General features: G+C 41.7%; 1 protein-coding gene across 4 annotated transcripts in view; it reads left to right on the top strand.

Moving 5' to 3' along the window:
• MRRF (mitochondrial ribosome recycling factor) overlaps positions 1 to 14,207 on the top strand; it is a 64,960-nt gene extending 50,753 nt beyond the window's left edge. For 2 of the 4 annotated variants that reach the window (XM_030919615.1, XM_030919613.1), the window contains exons 5-6: positions 2,461 to 2,620; positions 11,463 to 14,207. In XM_030919615.1, the coding sequence (XP_030775475.1) occupies positions 2,461 to 2,620; positions 11,463 to 11,540 (238 nt within the window). In that variant the 3' untranslated portion in view covers positions 11,541 to 14,207. The remainder of the gene's footprint in view (positions 1 to 2,460; positions 2,621 to 11,462) is intronic. The other 2 variants (XM_010355389.2, XM_030919614.1) reach the window with 2 other exon arrangements.
• Positions 14,208 to 21,602: the final 7,395 nt, after the last annotated feature.

Below are 21,602 nucleotides of genomic sequence, written 5' to 3' on the forward strand. Positions count from 1 at the left end.
AACTTAAAGTGGGTACTCAGAACTAACCAGCTGAGTTCAGAAGCCTGGAACACAAACTCTAATGTATACTCACAGAACCCCAGGAATGCAAGGTGGAGATGATCAGATGTATTAATCACATTTGGAAAAGAATGAAAATATTTCCATAATAAAATATGTTTCTTTTCTAAAACAGATGTGCTGTGATTGTTTCATGAGGAAGTAATTAAACATGTTTGATTAAAACATTCATAAACGCTACCATTTATTCAAGGCTACTATATATGCTGCTCTCTTTATTGGTACTTTATCTGTTGTGTCTGCTTCTCTTAATCCTGCGGTAAGGTGTCTTTTTAAATCTTCATTTTAGAGATAAGGAAACTGAGGCTCACAGAGATTAAGTAGCTTGCCCAAGGATAGTCAATTTCTGAGCAATAGATAGAGGTATGAACCTAGTCTGTCTGACTTCAAAACTAGTGCCTTGCCATCACCCTGACTGCTTCTGATCTTGTATTTTAGATTCTTTTCAGCTCCGTTCCCTGAACCAGCACACACATGCCTTTCTCCCTCTCAGCCCTCCCTGTGCCTAGCATGGTTTGTCTTCCTCCCTCCCTTTCCCCCTTCTCACTGCACTCCTCTCTCCATTTCCTTGTAGTATCTTTCTGATTATTGCCTCTTTGCATCCTGAAATGGAAATATTTTTGACAATGTCAATGATTGGACACTATTACATGTGGAAACTGGTGTTAATAGTGTGGTAATGTCACATTTGCATTAATAAATACAAAATAATACATTTTATTAAGGCCAAATTACCTATATTATGATTTTGTTTTCTTTATGTAGCCTTTAATTCTTAAGGATTTTTTAGTCTCATTTTATGTTTTTTAAATGTATGTTTTTTCCTCCATTTAAAATATAACAGTGTAGTGAAAAGAAAAGTTGATCAGATAATTTTTTTCTTTATTATTAAGTGTTGTCTAAACAGTGAGATACCTATTTGAAATTATATGAAATACAATATTCAAATACTTCAGTATGTTCTTTCTGGAGAAGTTTATGAGGTTTCTTAAAGGCTTAGATTCATTTATTTTCTGCTTCTCTTAGTATTTCAGCAGGATTAAGTTTTTTGAATCAGTGGATCAAGTTTTAATTTTCGTGTTCCTTCCTTATACTGACATATGCTTTGGCAGAACAAAAAAGAGACCTAAACATGTCAGCATGATTTTTGTTCAATGAATTAAAAACCATAAAAGTAACAAGATCTGATCCAAATCCCCAAACTCCTGACATGGTGGTTTTGTCCTTTTCAGTCCCAAGCTTCATATTACTGACTTTGAAGAGCTTTCTGCCTGGAAGCAGAAGTAATGGCAGCAGTGCATGATTTACTTGAAATAGATTACAAGAGTAAAAAGAATATAGGCCAGAAAGATCGGGATTTGAATCCCAGTTCTCTCACTCATGCTCACGGGCAAGTCACTTAACGTCTGTGAGCCTGTTTCCTCATTTGAAGAGTTGTGAGGATCAATGAAGTAACATACTTAAAGTACTCATGTGGCACGGGGGCGTTAATAATAGTAGTAATTAGACTCATTGTTATTTTGAGAATACCTTCAAATAGCTGAATCCAAAAGGATTTACATAAATATAACTGTTCCCTTCAGAGCTTATTCTTTCTCAAAATTCTTTTTTTCTCAGCAGAGAAAATATAAGGTAGATGTTACTAAATCTTTAACAGCTGCTCATCACTATTCCACACTGAACATGTACCCAGAACTTGGAATTGTCCTTTCTTGAGCAAGAACCGTGTTGATTTGAGGGTCAGGAAGCATAAGCATGTCCATTTTAGGACCCGGGGGGGCAGAGGAATGTTGTCATACTAAGACCATTGGCTTTTGTGACAGGCCAGCTTGGGTTTGACTGGGTTTGACTTTGTATAAGGTGCCAAATTTCTTTGGGCCTCATTTTCTTCATCTGTAATATATGGTTTGTAATCTTACAAGACTCTCTGTGATATGGCTTCCCAGCCTCTTTTCTTGTCACTCCTTTCTTTGTTATCAGTGCTTCAGCCAATTCCTTAAATGAAACATGGGCTCTTGGTGGTTTTGTCCTTTTCAGTCCCAAGCTTCATATTACTGACTATGAAGAGCTTTCTGCCTGGAAGCAGAAGTAATGGCAGCAGTGCATGATTCACTTGAAACAGATTACAAGAGTAGCAGAAGGAATACAGGTCAGAAATATTGGGATTTGAATCCCAGTTCTCTCACTGGGAAGTTTGGTACCTTATACAAAGTCAAACCCAGTGTGCCCACGTTTGGGCAACTTAAAGCCTTTGTACATGTGTTTTCCTCCTCCTGGAAATTCCAGGAGTTCAGCCCACAGAGAGGAAAGTTACAAACCGGTTGACAGAGTGATGTTAAATTCTTGGCCAGCAGTTAATGTATAGGATGATTTTGTCGAATGTTTTTTGTCTTTTATCAGAGTAACCAGAGAGCACAGAGAAATGCTGGTGAAACTGGCCAAACAGAACACCAACAAGGCCAAAGACTCTTTACGAAAGGTTCGCACCAACGCAATGAACAAGCTGAAGAAATCCAAGGATACAGTCTCGGAGGACACCATTAGGCTAATAGAGAAACAGGTACTATTGCCAACAGATGTAGTAGTATCTATGTATTCAGTGCAAGGAATCTTTTGTTCATGTTTGAGGTGAGGACAGTTAAAACAGAATACCTCTGATCTTTCATTCACATTATCAACATTGACTGAGTCTCTGTTCTGGGCTTAGCCTAAGGCCAGATTCAGAGGGATCCATAGAGGAGGATAAGACACTTGTATTGTGTGCCAGGTTTTGTGCGGAACACTTTATATTACTTCATTTACCCTCATCACTACAAAACTATGAGGTAGGTAGTAAGGAAACTGAGGTTCCAGTAAGTTAAATAACTTGCCCAAAACCACGCTGCTGGAAATTGGTAGAAATCGGATCCATACTCAGGCAGACTGATTTCAGAGCCTCTACACTAATGTTCTCCTGTCTGGTTTTCTGGTTGCTGAGAAGTGAGCACTTAATGTTCTCAGTGTGCTGAGTAGTGGCACTTGAATAAGTCTTAAGCTATTGGAGTAAAATAGTGAGTGACAAGGGGGAAAAGTAAAACCATATGTACAAAGGTATGGTGATATAAAAACAATATTCAGTTAGATCATGGGGGTTTGAACATAGGATAAGACTAGGGAATGAATAAAGAAAACAGAGTGGCTAGATAATAGAAGGAAGGTCTCGTACACCAGGTTTAGGGGTTTGAACGTTAACATGTACAGACTTTCTCACATTGTACGACTATATAAGTCATATGTGGCCACAGTAATGGTACACAACTACCCCAAAACTCAGTGATCGACAATATCAAAGCATTATTTCTTATTCTTATTTCCATGGGCCAGCTGGGGTGTAGCTGTTTGAGGCTGGACTCAGTGGGCTTGACTCCAGATCTTGGATTGGGTTCAAATCTACTTTATATATCTCTTAATCTTCCGGAGCCAACAGGTTTCCTAGGGCCGTTTTTCATGGTAACAGCAGATGCCACGATCATAAGCCCAACCACTCAAGTACATTTTAAACACCTACTCTTCTCATATTTGATTGGCCAAAGCAAGTCACATGGGCCAAGCTCAATATCTTTGGTACAAGGAAATATATATATTTATGGAGGTCTGGGGAGAGAAGTGAATATTTGCTGAACAACATCTAATCTACCAAAGTACCATAATCACTTGGGTAGCTTATAAAAATCCAGGTATCTGGGGCCCCATTTCCAGAGATTGAGTCAGTGAATCTGCGATAGAGCCTAGGAATCTGTATTTTAAATCCTTCTCAGGTGATTCTCCTACAGTGACACGCTTGAAAGATTTTTTTTAGATGATGGAGAGAGCACATTTATGTTTATGAAAGATGACTATGGTGGCCAGGTGAAAAACAGATAGTAGGGGGCAAGACTGGAGGCAGGGAGACCAGGGAAGCTGCTGCAGAAATCCAACCAGGAAGTGATGGTGACTTGAACCTGAGTGGCACCTGTAGAAAGATGTAGAGATAGAATTAGTAATGTTCAATGTAATATAAAGGGTTTGATAGGCCTTAAAGCCTCCTCATCCACGATAAAGCATTATTTTAGGGAGATTGAACAGGCGTGTGGGCTGGGTAGGGAGTGAAGAGAGAAGCGAGAAGCAAGGAGAAACCTTAGTGGGACCCCTGAAGAAGTCCATAAATTGACTAGCTGCTCCCCTTTTCCTCCATCAGCAGTTAAAATGCTAGTTTTACTAGCAATTTGCTAGTAGGAGAGCCACAACAATCACCTGGGGGAGGAATTTTAGGTGGCTTCCTGGGCCCTACTCCTGCATTTTCTGATACGTTTTCTGATACAGTAGCTCTGCCTAGGAATGTATATTTTTATTTTACTTAATTTTATTAATTTATTTTTCTTGAGATGGGGGTCTCACTATGTTGCCCAGGCTGGTCTTGTCATCCTGGGCTCAAGTAGTCCTCCTGTAGCTGGGATAACAGGTGCGCCCAGCTGGAATGTATAGTTTTAAAAAGCTCTCAGGTAATTCTGTAAAACCACATGTAGAAGATAATGACGTAGAAGATTGTTCTACACTTGTCCTGTGACCTTGGGGAAGTTGCTTGACTCTTTGGAGTCTGTTTTCTGTAAAAAAGGATTGGTCATTTCTGCCTTGGATGGTTTCCTTGGTATGCTAGAAAGCACCATTAGTGTACCTGACACCCACACCCTCGGAGCTCCCCTCCTTGCCATCTCTCTGCCCTCCTCTTTCCCTATATCAGCTAAAAGAGGAGGTTCAGAGATTAGGCGGGCCTTTCCTGAGCACTGACCAGGCCTCATTAATAGTCTGGGCCCTGACTCCAGCTGGGCCAGCTCCTTGTCTTTCTCCCAGGGGATTTCTTCACTGCTTTGCCTTGTCATTGCTTCTTGGTGGTAAGCCTATGGACCACCAGGGCCTACCAGGCACTCCTCACTCAGCAAGCCAGGACTTCTACCTCAGGGACCAGAGCCCACAGCTCCTTGGAAGAGGAAGAATGATCAGATAACAAGCATTCTTGATAAAACCCTCTTGACAAAGACCTTGCTGGAAGTCTTCACTCATTAGCACTGGCTTTTCGCCATCCTCTTCAGATTAGAATTTTTCTTTAGTGCTTCTTACTGTTGATTTTTGTTAAAGTGAAAATAGCTGTATTAGTTTTGCTGTTAAAACAATGAAGAAAATAATTGAAATCTCATCACTCAGATGACTATCGTTAACATTTTAGTGTAGAACTTCAAGTTATCTCTCGAAACAAGAAAAAGTATCATACTATTTATATGACACAATATATTATAGACATCTTTCAAAAAATAATATTATTTAAATGTATATTCTTTTCTTTTTTTTTTTTTTTTGCCCAGACTGGAGTGCAGTGGTGCAATCTCGACTCACTGCAACCTCCACCTCCTGGGTTCAAGGGATTCTCCTGCCTCAGCCTCCCAAGTAGCTGGGATTACAGGCACGTGCCACCATGCCCTGCTAATTTTTGTATTTTTGGTAGAGACGGGGTTTCACCATGTTTGCCAGGCTGATCTTGAACTCTGACCTCAGATGATCCTCCCGCCTCAACCCCCTAAAGTGCTGGGATTACAGGCGTGAGTGCCCAGCTAAATGTTTATTCTTAACCAGGATAGTTAATAACTTCATTTACTGTCATAGAGTTAAAAGTTTGGAATAGGAGAGAGCCTTATATATACTTCATGGTGTTCTTTCTGCTGTCAGAAGGCCCCAAACTGGAATTTTTGGGGTGTGTGTGTGTGTGTGTGTGTGTGTGTGTGTGTGTGTGTATGCGCGCATGCATGGTTTTAAAGATATAAAACAAGGCTATGGCTGATTGTTGCTTCATCAGACAGCTTTAAAATTTTGTTTACTTTTGTTCCTTATTATCAAAGTAATATATGTTCATTGGAGAAAATATAGAGTACAGAAGACTGTTTAAAACAATGGGGGAAAATTCATCCTACCATCCCACATTGGAGGGCAACCGTTCTTAACATTTTGGAATATTTCTTTTTTCCTTTTTTTTCTTAAAAAAAAACAAAAACTACATAATTTTAAGCATGGTTGAGAAAATATAGTATATATGCAATTTTGTATTCAGCTTTTTATTTTCTGTTTGACCTCAAAGGCATTAGCATTTTTCATGTCTTGAAAAACTCTTTGTAAAACTCTTTCTGATGGCTGTTAAATAGTTGATGTTGTGGTGTTCACTTTCATAAGCCCTCTTTTTGGACATTTTAGTTTGTTTAAACTTTTTTGTTGTAAGGTTGCAGTGAGTATATATATATCTCTGTATCTTTGTTGAGATTTCCTTAGAATAGACTGGAACGTCCCAAGTGTGGAATTACTGTACAGAGGGATTGCATATTTTTTATAAGATTCTTGGTACATACTACTGTGTTTTTAAAGTATATATGTATTTAATTTGCCTTTTATAACCCCTAACACTTGAACCTAGAATTTTTTATCTGAGCTGAAAATGTTGCTTATCTGGGAAGTGTTGCTTTTATTTTCACACTCTAAAGATTGTTACTCTTTGTATAAATCCATATGACCTTTCTAGAGGATAATATACACTAAAATCCATACAATTCTGATTTAGTGACTTAGGAATTTGCCCAAAATAAATAATCAAGAGCCTTATTTATAGAAATGTTCATTGATATATATAATAGTAGAAAACTGGAAACTGTCTATAAATTTTTGACTGTGGGAAGTAAATTGTTTTATATTCATTAAAATCTACATAGAAAGTTATAAAAATATTTTATAGACATGGTAAATTTTTTTGGAATTTGTTTTTAAAAGGTAGATTATACTGCAGTTTGATTTTATTTTTATAAAGGAAAGTCACATGTACATAGGGTTGGCAGCTTATACATGTCAAAATATTAAAGGTGGTCATTTCAGAAGATGGGATTATAAACAATTTGGATTTTATTTTGTATGAGATTATCTTTTTTAATTTTTCAAAAATCTTTTGAGGTCAGATTCTTTAAAGCTTTATTATAAAAATGCTTCTTTAATTTTTGGTGTATAGGAATGAAATGATAGGCCAGGCACGGTGGCTCACGCCTATAATCCCAGCACTTTGGGAGGCCCAGGCAGGTGGATCACAAAGTCAGGAGATCGAGACCATTCTGGTTAACACGGTGAAACTCTGTCTCTACTAAAAATGTAAAAAATTAGCCGGGCATGGTGGTGGGCGCCCGTAGTCCCAGCTACTTGGGAGGCTGAGGCAGGAGAATCGCTTGAACCCGGGAGGCAGAGATTGCAGTGAGCCGGATCGTGCCACTGCATTCCAGCCTGGGTGACAGAGCAAGACTCCATCTCAAAAAAAATAAATAAATAAAAATAAGAATGAAATGATTCATTTGTAGGTTCTATCCCTGTAGTCATGTTTGACCCTCAGATTTCCTCAACTGTTCCCCCACCCCCGCTACTTCCCAAGCCCGCTTCCAGGCAAGCTTTGCTGAAGAAGGACCGGGGTCTTCCCGCTCAGGACTCTGACATCTGCCAGCCTGCTGTTTCACCTTGGCTTTGGTTTGCTATAAATGCGCCTGCTGAACATTAATGTACTTGGCAGAAACCACCAGTAACTCTGGCCAAGATCCTTTCACTGCTGCCTTTTCCTGAGAAACAGTGCTGCTCTGAAATGAGCAAAGCTGGGTGCTAGCAGAGCTAAAGGAGGCTCCTGGCAGACAGGTGGCAGGCAGGGAGCTGGTCCAGGCAAGGCAGTGGGGGTTTTGAGCTAGGCCTCAGGAAGGATGGCTGGTAGGCAGGCCTGCCCCAGGAGTGTACTCCATGCTCCTGCCATTCCCCTTCTCTGTTCCTGCCTTTCATTCTCCTGAATTTGTAAGTAGCAAATGTGATGATGATAACAATGATGACGATGTTATAATCTCTATGAGGCAGCGCATTATATTGGCAGGGGTTCTTGCTTTGGAGTGAGACAGGCCTAGATTAAAATCCTGGCTGTTTTACTTCTTAGCTGTTAACGTCAGCAAATGGTGTCATCTTTCTGAGCCTCTGTTTCTTCATCCACAAAGTGGGAGCACAGGATTGATATGAGGACCAAATGATGCTACATACTTAGAAGTGGCTAGTATGGTGGCTGGTCCTCAGTAATTTTTCGCCCTATTTCTTTATCCTTCTCTTCTCCCCAGTCTTGCGACTTTAAATGTAGAACTTGGATTGACTCTCAATGTCCCTAACACAACCTGTCTGGAATGAGGAAGGACTTGGCCAGGTGCTATGGGACCCCTCCAAAGGGGAATAAGAGCCTCAAACTGGCCATTAAGATGGGTGAGTTCCTGGCTCAGCCACACCACTGACTTTTTTTTTTTTTTTTTTTGAGACAGAGTCTGGCTCTATCCACCAGGCGGGAGTGCAGTGGCGCAATCTTGGCTCACTGCAAGCTCCGCCTCCCAGGTTCATCCCATTCTCCTGCCTCAGCCTCCCACAATGGTCAGCTAATTTTTTGTATTTTTAGTAGAGACGGGGTTTCGCTGTGTTAGCCAGGATGGTCTCAATTTCCTGACCTCATCCTCCCGCCTCGGCCTCCCAAAATGCTGGGATTACAACCACTGACTTTTTATATGATCTTGGACAGATCAGTTAACGTTCTGTGCCTTGATTTACTCCTCTGTAAAATGGGGATAATACCTATTATACCTACTTTATAGAGGCTAGGTGAGGTTGTTGGATTTGAATGAAGTAATAGAAGATAAAACACTTGCATTCCTACTATGCAACTGTCAAGTTAAATAATGTTTATTATATGGTAAAGAGAGATAACAGTCTTTCATATGTTATAGGGATTGTGTGCAATAATGCTCGTAAAGTTTTAACCAAGTGTCTGACATGTGGTAAGTACTCAGTAAGTGGAAGCTGTTGTTGGCCTTGTTGCTATTAATCATCATTATTTTAAGACGTCTGATAAAGGTAGAAAAGATGAACTTATAGGCAGGCTGTCCCCAAGAACACCTTATGCTTGTACTATGGTAAAATGTTAGTAAATATTTTCACTAATTTTTTTTAATTTTTTTTATTTTTGAGAGAGTCTCTGTTGCCCAGGTGGGAGTGCAGTGGCACCATCTCTACTCAGTGCATCCTCCACCTCCTGGGCTCAAGCTATCCTCCCATCTCAGTTTCCTGAGTAGCTGGGACTACAGACATATGCCACCATGCCCAGCTAATTTTTTGTGTTGTTTTAAGAGATGGGATTTCCCCATGTTGCCAGGCTGGTCTCAAACTCCTGGGCTCAAGTGATCCTCCCACCTCAGCCTCCCAAAGTGCTGGGATTACAGGTGTGAGCCACCAACCACACCTGCCCTATTTTCATTAATTAATTGGAAAGAAGTCAGGAAGTGATAGGAAAAGTTATAGTAACACGAAATAGCAAATAACCAGTTTAAAATGTGCTTGCATATTCTTTTGATAGATGAGGAAACTGAGAGTCAAAGTGGGAAAATGTGACTACACATTTTCACCCCACTAATTTCACCCAGAACCCATGTTATCAAATTGTTACCCTAAGTACTCTCCCTCCTCCCAGTCCCCATCCTTGTCCCCAAACTACCCTCAAAGCCATTTTTCCAGAGGAGGCTTTCAGCCATCATTCCTGGCTGTCCCAGGCTGCCAGCCTGCAGGTGTTGGAGTACTGCTGGGCACCATGCCACACCCCATGCAAGGCAGCCACAGAGGGGCAAAAGCATCTCAAGGCTTTGTGGCTAGCTGAGTGAGGAGGGACCAAACTGTCATTCTGAGTCCAGCCACTCTTGCAGTGTGTGGCAGCCCCCAGGTGCTTTGCTTTTCCAGCTGAAAAAATGTACAACTGTTGCTATGGTGAGAGCCTGGCCACCTCCCTGCCTGGGACCAATTGCTCTAAATCCTTTTTAGTTTCTACCCTTTTTAGTGCAGTTAGTTCTCAATTCCTAGCCAAGGCCTGTGGTCTGCAAATAAAGATGTCCAACAGCCGCTATGCTGTTGAGCATGCAGATCCTTGGCACCATGCTGCAGCCCTCAAAGCCTCCTGCCTAAGGCTTCCTGCTTTCAATCTCTTTTAGACATAGGAAGGAGGCTGCAGCAGCTACTATATTGTATTGTGTTTTGTTTTTCATTCTTAGAGGGAGTACATGTTTATTGCAGAAAATTTGGAAAATATAGAAAAGCACAGAAAACTTTAATAATTATTCACTTAGTGTGTTTTTCCTGAGAACTTGATATGTGTTAAGTCCTAGGCTGGATGTGACAGAGATGGACATGAACGATACGTTACCTATCTTCCCCATCACTAAAATATAACCACTATTAATATTTTGACAAGTTTCCTTGCAGCTTTTAAAAATACACAATTTTTTGTTTACATATTTTAGAGATCATTTCTACTATGTATATACACAATTTTGTGTCCTGCTTTTCTTCAGTTCAAGGATAATGTGAGCATGTTTCCATAATATGTACTGGAATGTTACTCATATTAACACCCTATCCTTAAGAAGTAGAAAATCTTAACCATTTTTAATGACTATATGTATTCAACTACTTCCCCATTCTATAACTTTAGATTTTCTAATTTTTGTATTATTAAATATAAAGCTGGGATAAATATCTTTGTGTATAGAACTTCAGAAAAATTTTTCAGATCCTGTTCATGTGATAATTTCCCAATTGAGAGATTTTGGGGTTAAATGGTATGAACATTTGCATCAATCTGAATTTCTATCAGTGATATATGAGCTTATCCATTTCATCATAGCTTGCTGGCATTGAATATTGTAATTAAAAACCACAGCATCAAATTTTGCTATGATAGCTGAATTGTATCTTGTTTTAATTTGCATTTCTTTGATGTCTGTTTTCCATGTTTGTTAACCAGATGTACCTCATTTTTTTTTTCAAGGCTTTTTTTTCCACTTAACTATTGGGATCTTAATATTCTTCTTATCATTTGTATGAGGGCTTTATATACAAAGTATTTGAGGTGTAGGAAATTCTAGAGGCTCATTAGGGAACAGATAAGACTAGCTTCTCTATATTGTAGATTACTAGTTAAGAATTTTGGGCTGTGGAATCTAAATACTGTGGATTAAATTTTGTCATTCCAGCTTTCTAGCTATGTGTCCTGAATAAGTAATCTAAATGCCTCAGTTTTCCTGTCTGCAAAATGGGGATAATAATAGTATCTATCTTATGGGTTTGCTGTTAGGAGTTAAAAAGAATATATAAGTATAAAGTTCTGAGTACAGTGCCTGGCTGTTACTTAATGTGAACTTTTGTCACTATTATTATTTCTCACATAATCTTTTCATGTTTCTGGAATATTCATCCCCTACCCTTTTCCAGCCCCATTAATCAGGCTGTCTCATTTTGTGTTCTTGCAGATCAGCCAAATGGCTGATGACACAGTGGCAGAACTGGACAGGCATCTGGCAGTGAAGACCAAAGAACTCCTTGGATGAAAGTCCACTGGGGGCCAGCAGTACTCCAGAGCCCAGTTTCTGCTGGATCCCATGGGTGGCACATTGGGACCTCTCTTCCTCCCCCATCCACACAGAAGACTGTCACCACTCGGACAGAAGGCTGTCCTTGTGAGGCCCAGACTTCCAGTGGAACACTCAGACTTGTTCATTCTCTTCCTCCTTCTGCTCTCAGCCTTCTGACATGGGTGACTGTCAGAAAATACGTGCTGCTGGCAAAGGGCCTTTACTCAGGCTTTTGCTTTGACTTGATGTCGCCAAGGGATTGAGGCCATTGGCAGGCTTAGTACCACCTGCTCCTCATCTTAGGAGCCTCCTTTTCAAATAATTAGGCTCTGTTCCCATTTTAAAATTCTGCTTGGGCTGATACTGGCCTTCACCTGTGACTGGACACTTTACTAGAGGCTCATTTTCACTAAACAATAAAATCTAAATAAATTGGAAGGAATAACAACCACAAAGGAAAGAATAGAGTTGGTCTGGATTGATGATCACTGAGGATCTGTATGTGAAGCACCCAGAACAGTAGTTTTGCTTCGGAGTCATCTTCACACATGCTCTTTTCTCTGCCTGGATCTCTCTTCCCCTCCTTACCTGGCCAGTCCTGTTTATTATCAGGCCTTGTCTTGGATATCACATCCTCTGGGAAGTCTTCCTTTCCCCTCTAACCTAGGACCCTCATTACAGGCTCTCATGGCATAGTCTACTGCTTTGTACGAACTCTTAAGTATTTTTTTTGCATTTAATTAGCCTGTATATCCTCAGAACTTTGTGTAATGCTTGGAGCATAGTAGGCAGCCATATGTTGTATTGTGAATAAATTGCACATAGTAGCTACCCAGAAAATGCTGACTTCTTTGCTTTCTGGTCTTAACACTGTCCTTCTATCATTTTCCACTCTTGTACTTGTTCTCAACATTTATTTGGCAGTGAGACACCTTTCCCCCAGGGCTTGCCCATTGTTGACAGACAAGTGGTTTATTGTGGCCTATCTTTGGATGCTGGGTTGTTAGGTTTTTCCCTCCAATTATTTTTTATTCATTCATTTATTCCTAATATAGCCATTATGAGTTGGGCATTATTTATAATCTTGACAGTAAACTTAAGAGATGTGTATTATCTCCATTTTACAAATAGGAAAACTAAGTCTTGACAGTATTAGGTAACTTGCCCAAAGTAACAAAGCAAAGCCGATAAGTGGTAGAAGGTTTTCATGATTCATTGTCAGTGTTATTTACATAGAAGTGAAGTTTCTTGTCCAGGGTTACATAGCTAGCAAGTAGCAGAGCTGGCATTCAAATTGAGGCCTGATGTGCTAATGTAAAAGGAAAAAATCAAACTTTTTTTCCTTTTATACTTTCACACTCAACATGGAACACTTCTGTGACTGGGTGTGTGTTTGTTTCCCCCGCACACCAAGCAGTTCTCCAGCAGACACCAACTGGGTATCCTATAATTCAGTTCATTTCTGACATTACCTGGAAATAGTGTCAGATCCCACGGGTTGAGGGCTCCATCTCCCAAGACTGCCAGCGCTTTCAATGCCAGTCACAAATCTGGGCCACCCATACTCCTGACTGACCAAATACAAACTAGAGTCCTTGACTTTCTTGGGTTCAGTTAATTTCCTAGGACAGCTCACAGAACTCAGGGAAACACATTCACTGGTTTATTATAAGAGATACAGCTGAACAACCCAATGAAGGAGGTACACAGGGCAAGGTTTAGGGAGAAGGACAGGGTGTGGAGCTTCCATGCCCTCTCTGGGCTCACACTGTCGTGGCACCTCACCAATCTGGAAGGAACCACTGTCCTGCTTTCTTCATTAGCATTTAGTGAGCACCAATTGTTTGTCAGGTACTGTACTATGTACTGGCAATACAAAAATGGGTAAGATATGGCCCCTGTTTTGAGGGAGTACATAGTGCACTGAACTAAATTGCTGTCTATAATAATCTCTCAGGTGGAAAAGTAGGAAGTTCATTCCAATTCTGCAAGGTGTCTGCCTTCAGAATGGAGCCCACTTTGGTGGTGGCAAGGCCTGGCTGAGTTCTTTCGAAGCAGCATCCAACTTCTCATTGCTGGAGGCAATAAGGGTTGCACTTCCCCCTTTACTTACACTGGTGAAACATGCAGTGAGGGTTCAAGGTCAAAATTGGGTCAAAGTTAAACTAACACAGTCTCCTGCCCCACTTACCTGTTCTCTAACCCCATTCACCAGCCCTAAGTGGTCATCACACGATTAGAAGTCAGCTGGGGGAAGAGCAGGGATAGATAGAGAAATTAGGAAGCCTCTATTGGGGTAAGTCACATGACAGGGGCTTTGCAACAGTCTTTCATGAGTGGCCGACATCCCCCACTCACTGCAAATGTGCTTCTCAAAGATGCAGGATTTTTTAATAAACAGAGGAAATGATAAATTATGTTGTAACTCCACTCCAAAGGCATTTGGTTCTTAACAGCCAAATCCTCTGTAGTCTTTAAATAAACAAAAACTTATTTGGTGAACAGGCAGGGAGGAAAATGAAAGATTTTCTGTACTTGGGTTCCACATGTCAACAGTTTCTCTCCTGTGTGTATGTTGGCCAAAGCTGTATCATGATAAATGAATAAAGGAAAACCTCGAGCCCAGGGCAGTCAGACAGCTCAGCAAATGGCTTTCAGCTGATTACTCAATTTCAGTTGACATTTATCAAAGAGTTTCTCTGTTACTCTGTGTGTCAGGGCTGCAGTGGTGACAGGGACAAGAATGAGACTACCTGTTTGGATATAATGAGTAATGCTGGAGCAATTCATTCTCCATCTCTTGTCTCCTACAGCCTCTCTCAAAAAGAAACGCTGAGTATGGAAATTCTCACACTTGCCGGAAGAATTAACCACCTCTTCTATTCAGTTTAATGACTTTCAAAGTCCCATGAAATATTCAGGCCAAAGAGAATTTGATAATTTTTATCCTGTTTATTTTTTTCGTGTGTGTGTGTGTGTGTGTGTGTGTGTTGGAAATTACAAAATAAGTTGGAATGTAGAAAGTTAAAACATCTCACCAGTCCCTGATCCTACTCCTTTAAAATTAGGTATATATCCTTCCAGACCTTTCTCTGTGCATATGTGTGTGTGTGTTCGTTTCATTTTGTTTTGCTTTTTGAGACAGTGTCTCACTCTGTCGCCTGTCGTGAAGTGGCGCAATCATAGCTCATTGCAACCTCAAAGTCCTTGGCTCAAACAAGTCTCCCACCTCAGCCTCTTGAGTAGCTGGGACTGCAGCTATGCACCACCACACCTGGCTTTTTCTTTTTCTTTTTTTTTACTTTGTTGCCTAGGCTGGTCTCAAACACTTGGCCTCAAGCGGTCCTTCTGCCTCAGCCTCCCAAAGTGCTGGGATTACAAGTGTGAGCCACTCTGCCTGGCCATAGATCATTTTTTTTTTTTTTTTTTGACACGGAGTCTTGCTCTGTCGCCCAGGCTGAAGGGCAGTGGCGCAGTCTCGGCTTACTGCAACCTCTGCCTCCCTGGTTCAAGCAGTTTTCCCTGCCTCAGCCTCCTGAGTAGCTGGGATTACAGGCACCCGCCACCATGCCCAGCTAATTTTTGTATTTTATTTTTATTTTTTTTAATAGAGATGGAGTTTCACAATGTTGGCCAGGCTGGTCTTGAACTCCTGACTTAGGTAATCCGCCTGCCTCAGCCTCCCAAATTGCTGGGATTACAGGTGTGAACCACCGTGCCTGGCCATGTAATTTTTTAGAAGGAGAGAGGGGAACTATTAATATTCTGATGTTTGCTTTTTTTTCTTACCCTGTAACAATCATGGTCATCTGTCCGTGTGTGTACATGTAGATACAATTTATTCTTTCATTGTGATGCAGTATTCCATAATATGGATCTACCATAACTTATTTCACTATTACCCCATGACACTACTTAAAAAATAAATTATTTCACATGCATTGGAGGATATTTGTATTTAAAGATTTTTTTTTTTTTTTTTTTGTTAAAGAAAAAAGAAAGGCCCCTAGTCTAAGATTATCTGATAAGGTCTGTTCTTTCTCCCTCAACCTCAGACCAACATTTATTGAATGCCTACAGTGGACCAGGTTCCATGCTAGACCCTTTACACGTGTTACTATATTGAAACTTCTGATCAGTCCTTGTTAATGTAGCTGTTATGATTATCTGTTTTTCTGTGAAAAAAACTGAGGTTCAGAAAGGGTATTTAACTTGCCCAAGGTCACACATGTAGTAAGTGCTAGAATGAAATTTCAAACCCACATCTGACTGAAGTAGGTCCTTAATCAGTGCACTTTGGTTCCCAAGTCTTCGCTGAACACTTACTCAAAAGGGACCTCGCGCTGTTCTGGACCTGGACGGTGATATGAGAGAAGCAGAAGTCTTGCTTTCATAAAACAAATAGCAAGCTGTTCCTAATTAATGACTGCGTGTAAAACAGCATAATACCTGGCACATTGTAAACACCAAAGAAATGGTAGCTTTTATGAAGACAGTAAAGATTACATATTAATCCCCCGTCTGTTTGGCCATCTTCTCTAGAATATGTCAGAGAGGAAACAAAATGTTCACCAAGCAGTGAATAATGATAATAATAGCAATAACAGTATTGACAGTATCAGTAATTAATATTTGCTTGGTGCTTTTTAGTTTTCAAACTGCTTCTACATTCTTTGTTGCCTTGAAACCACTCAGTGAAACTTTGCGGTTAGAAAAAGAGTGATCATAAAAGCTTGTATCCTCAAAAGCCACTTTGAGGCTTTCTTTTGCCCAAATAGATGGTCATTTTTCATGATGTGCATTTGAAATGGTATGTTCCCTGTTTTGGGGGTACAAATTTTGATATGTATGTAGGAAATGTAGCTTCTAGATTATGTTGTTAAGGTTTTCCATTATTTTTTGACCCTTTGATGAGTCTTGGACTGAAAGTGGTGTGTTTCAGACCCCTGCTATTAACACTTCTCTTTCTTCTTGCATTTTCTGCTTTATGAAAATGGATTCTGCTTTGTGAAAGTACTGCTGTGTTGTTTTATACATAGCGCTCCAGACGCTTACATCTTCTTTATTTCATTCAATGCTCTTAGTCTGAATTTTATCTTGTTGTATATCAGGATTATAGCTCTTGCTTGCTTTTTGTTTACATTTGCTTTCCCCATTTCTTGATTTTTAGGCTTTCAGAATCACTATTTTAGGTGTGTTTCTTTTTTTTTGAAATTGGGTTTTGTTCGATGAACCATTCTGAAACTCCTTTTTTCTTATTTTTATTTTTAATTGTGGTAAAATATACAGAAGAAAATTTACTCAACCATTTTTTTTTAGACAAGGTCTTGCTCTGTCACTCAGGCTGGAGTTCAGTGGCATGATCTCGGCTCACTGTAGCCTTGACCACCTGGGCTGAAGCAGTCCTCCCACCTCAGCCTCCCGAGTAGCTGGGACTACAGCACCACCACACCTGGCTAATTTTTAAAATTATTATTATTTGTAGAGACAAGGTCTTGCTATGTTGCCCAGGCTGGTCTCTAACTCCTGAGCTCAGGTGATCCTCCTACCTTGGCCTCCCAGAGTGCTGGGATTACGGGCTTGAGCTTCCGTGCCCAACCTTAACCAGTACAGTAGCATTTAGTACATTTACATTGTTGTACAACCATCCTCCAGAACTCTACCATGCAGAACTGACTTTCTATACCCATTAAACAACCCCAGTTTCCCCTTCTCAGCACCCAGCAACCACCATTTATGAATTTATAAATTTGATTAGGAACATCATGTAAGTGGAATCACACAGTATTTGTCTTTTTGTGACTAGTTTTTTTCACTCAAGCATGATGTCCTTAAAGTATATCCATACTGTAGCATGTATCAGAATTTCCTTTTTAAGGCTGAGTAATCTATTGTATATAAGTATATATAAAGCTTCTTTTAACAGACATTTAAATTCGTTTATATTTATTTATAATAGTGATATGTTTAGTAGAACCCATTTACTTTTTCTTTATATTCAGTATTAACGTAAGTGATTTGGTTTTCTAGACCTAAGCAGATTAAGGATTAGAGATTAGAATGAGGAAAAGGGTTGCTTCACATAGACGAAGTTCAGTTTTTGTGGAATAAAAATAAGTGATTATCTCTGTCTGTCTCCGTCTCTCTCTTTCCCTCTTTCTTTCTTTCTTTTTTTTTTTTTTTTTTTAAGAGATGAGGGGTCTCCCTATGTTGCCCAGGCTGGACTTGAACTCCTGGGCTCAAGTGATATTGGGACAGCAGATATGCCCGATGAGCATATACAGCTGTGCCTGATGAGCCCTTTCTCTTACATTTCTTTCTTCTGGTCTGTGTTTCAGTCCATCCTACACTGTTAAGTTAGAACAACCTGAAATGTAGATTTTATCATGTCACTCTTCTCTCAGAAACCTTCAGTGGTTCCCTGTTGCCTGCTGAATTATGTAAACTCTTCACCCTGGCATTCAGTAACTTCTGCAATCTGGGCCTGATGTATTCCTTTAATTGTGATGCATCTCTTACAACTACTCTGATACAACCAGTGCTTAAGCTAAATGGAATTCTTAGCTTGTCTGAAAGCTAATAATTTTGTGCTGCTTTCTCTCACCTGCAAACCTTTTAGGCTATTTTCTTTGCCTAGTATGTGCTCCCTTAAACCCCTTCCCCACCAGCAGGCAAAGTCTTATAAGGCCTTCTTGGTCCCATGTTCTTCCTTACACTAACTCATTCATTCATTATCCCTCCCGATACTTCCGATTCATTCATTCATTCATTATCCATGCTGATGCCTCTCCTGATCCCTAGACCTGCCTATGCCTATTAAGCGCTTGGATTTGCCTCAAGCATCTGACGTTCAGCCACCCACCTGCACTTCCTCTCTGAGGAAAAGCCTCACCATCCACCCAGGTGCCAAGCCAGGACACTGGGAGCCACTTTTGCCTCCCTGTCCCTCACCCAATAAGTCACCAAGTCCTGTTGATTCTTACCTTCAGCATACCTTTCCTTTCCTTCCTGGGCACACCCTTGAGTGGTGCTCACCAGGGAACAGAGGTGGCAGATGTTCCAGGCTGGCTTCACCTGGGTCTCTGGACACTTGACTCAGAGGCAGAACATGGGTAACCCTAGATAAGCCTTGTGTGAGTTCCTGGCAAGAAAGTCCCCTGCTCTCTTAGTCTGGGCATTCTCTGACTAGCACAGTGCTTGGCAAGAGCAGGTGTTGAGGAAATGTTTGTCTGATTCTAAGGGGCCTGCCAGGCCTTGATGCAAGTGGTGTCACATTTGTATTAATAACCCAGAGTTTCTCTAATTACCCTCACCTGCCTGCCCAGGACCTTCAACCTCATCTGCTAAGTCGGCCTCAGGCGTTTCTAGACATCTTAAGGGACCACATGGCATCCAAGGCCACTGGCATTTACTATACTCCCTTCCCACCGGCGCTTCCCTTTGCTGGCACCTGCAGCCACAAATGCCACTTGAGGGAGCTTTACCTCCACTCCTGGGAGTGTCAGTGTCTGTGACAAAAGTACTGGTTCCTGGGCTGAGGGCATCTGAGCATGCTGAGTGGAAGCCCTGAAGAGGAAGGGAGAAGGTCTCTGCCCACATCCCACATTTTCCATGCATCCCTGAGTTCCAAAGCAGCCTCAATGGGCTTCAGAGCCCCTAAATCTCCCAGACAACAGCTCCTCCACAGTCTGGCTGCTGCCCCTGACAGAGGCGCACAGCTTGCCTAGGGGAGAGCAGGGCAGAAGTCCCTGCTATTCTCTTCCTTTCCTGGCTCAGGCCTGGATCCAGATAGCTCCCTTCTTTCAAGACACTACTCCCCAGGCCCCCTCTTCCTGATAATAATAGTGGCTAACAAGTTTTACTACATTTTAGGCAACTCAAGGAGCTAGCTGTTATTTTGCTCATTCTACAAGTGAGGAAGGAAGCACAGACAGCGGTTAACTTACATGTCCAGAGACACACAGAGGGCCTGGTGCAGTAGCTCATGCCTGGAATCTCAGCACTTTGGGTGGCTGAGGTGGGCGGGTCACTTGAGGTCAGGAGTTCGAGACCAGCCTAGCCAACATGGTGAAACCCCGTCTCTACTAAAAATATAAAATTTAGCCAGGTGTGGTGGCGGGTGCCTGTAATCCCAGCTACTCGGGAGGCTGAAGCAGGAGAATCACTTGAACCCAGGAGGCAGAGGCTGCAGTGAGCCAAGATTGCACCACTGCACTCCAGCCTGGGCAACAGAGCAAGACTCTGTCTCCACACAGAGGAACACTTGGCATCAGGGAGTCTGCTGTCTGACCCCCAACTAGGCAGCCTCATACATTATTTTCACGAAGAGACCAGTGGGGCTGGAAAGGGACTTGTGAAGTACTGAGTAGCCAGTGAGAGCTTCTGGGTCCTGTTCCAGTTTTGCCCTTTCTTCCCTCAAAAAAAAGGTCTCTTCGTTTTTCTGTGGGAAAGGCTTGGGCAAGATCTCTGGTTTCCAATGAGGCCAGAGAGCCTGTGCCAATCCCTAACATCTTCACCCATCTGGGGCAAAATAAGTAAAATAAAGGTAATGTAGCAAATGTTTTTATAAAATGGTTTATTTAAGTTAATGGATTATTACCTATTCTTAGAGCTTTCTCTTTTGTTTTTGGCATTAAAATATCCTTTCTAATATAAAATGATAAGTTGGTGATTCTTTATAAATCCTTATTTAGAAAAAATAATTGGTCACATTCTGTGGGTTCCTTTCATTGTGTTTTTTAACTTCACAGATGTATGAATCCCAAAGTCTTGGAGCTATGGGACATCACGCCTACTCCTAGTTCTGATGTCCTCACGGCTGTCATCCAAGGGAAGCTGGAGCTGTAACTAGGGAGAGAAGTAAGGGAGGGAGGCGGTTTGACCTGTGTGGGTGTTGGGGACCCGTGGGTGAGTGAGCAGTGGCAGTGAGGCAGAGGTTGGAAACAGGACAATAGTCAATCAGAAGGGTTCAGAGACCCACAAGAGAGGAGGGACAGGTTGGGGGAGGTGAGTCAGAGAGAGGAGAGAGACAGAGACAGAGAGATGCAGGGACAGAGGGAGGGAGACAGGGAGAATCAGAGACAAAAATAGGAACACACACGCATGTACACATACAAGCACAGAGATCAGCAGAGGAGACAGAGATACAGAGAGACACCCAGGAAGAGAGATGGAGACAGTCCCAGAGACAGACAACAGACAGGGACTAGTGAGAGAGAGAGACATTATCATCTGTAGAGATACTCCGAAAGAGATACCCACGAAGACAGAGACTGAGATAGAGACAGACACAGAGGAGGACAGAGAAGTACACAGAGAAGGCAACAGAAACCAGGAAGAGAAACAGTTTAGAAAGAAGGGAGGGGAGGGGATTTCTCTTTGTTCGAATCTGACCACCCCCCTCCTCGCCTTTATGCAGGGGAGCTGTTTTCTTCTTCCTTCCTTCTTTCTTGCCTATTAAACTTTTCTCTCCTTAAAACAAAAACAGAAAGAAGGGAGGGGAGCAGAGAGAAGAGAGACACATATATAGGTGGAGACGGAGTGAGGCAGCTGGAGATGTAGGGGAGAGGGAGGGTGAGCCAGGCCCGGTGGCTTTGGGCAGCCCCAGATTCTGGCTCAGGGTGTGGGTAAAGGAAGTGTCACATCAGCCCGGCTGGGGCTGCAGGGACTAGATAAGGATGCCTGCCAAAGGAAAGCAGGGGAAGGAAAGACGTTTACAAATCCCCCTAGGGGCAAAGCCAGGGAGGCTGCCCCAGGCCCAGAGAACAATGGGTACTTGACTTCAGTGGGTCATTAATGAGACAATTAATGGAAAGAGTAACATAGGCCTCCCTGGGGAGGACTTGGAAAGTGGTTAAATGGAATTATTGAGGGCTTGCGGTGGCTCTGAGTGGGGGCCCTTTTCCCCCACAACCCAGATGTCCAGTGTGGCAACTACACCTCCCCTGCTCCTCCAAATATGCCCGGTGCTCCCTCCGCCCTGGACCCCTGCTTTTCTATCCCTATGCATTTGCTTCTGCCACATCCTCTACCTGGAAT

This window comes from Rhinopithecus roxellana, chromosome 16 (assembly GCF_007565055.1).
Source record: "Rhinopithecus roxellana isolate Shanxi Qingling chromosome 16, ASM756505v1, whole genome shotgun sequence".
In the NCBI taxonomy this organism is placed as follows: Eukaryota; Metazoa; Chordata; class Mammalia; order Primates; family Cercopithecidae; genus Rhinopithecus; species Rhinopithecus roxellana.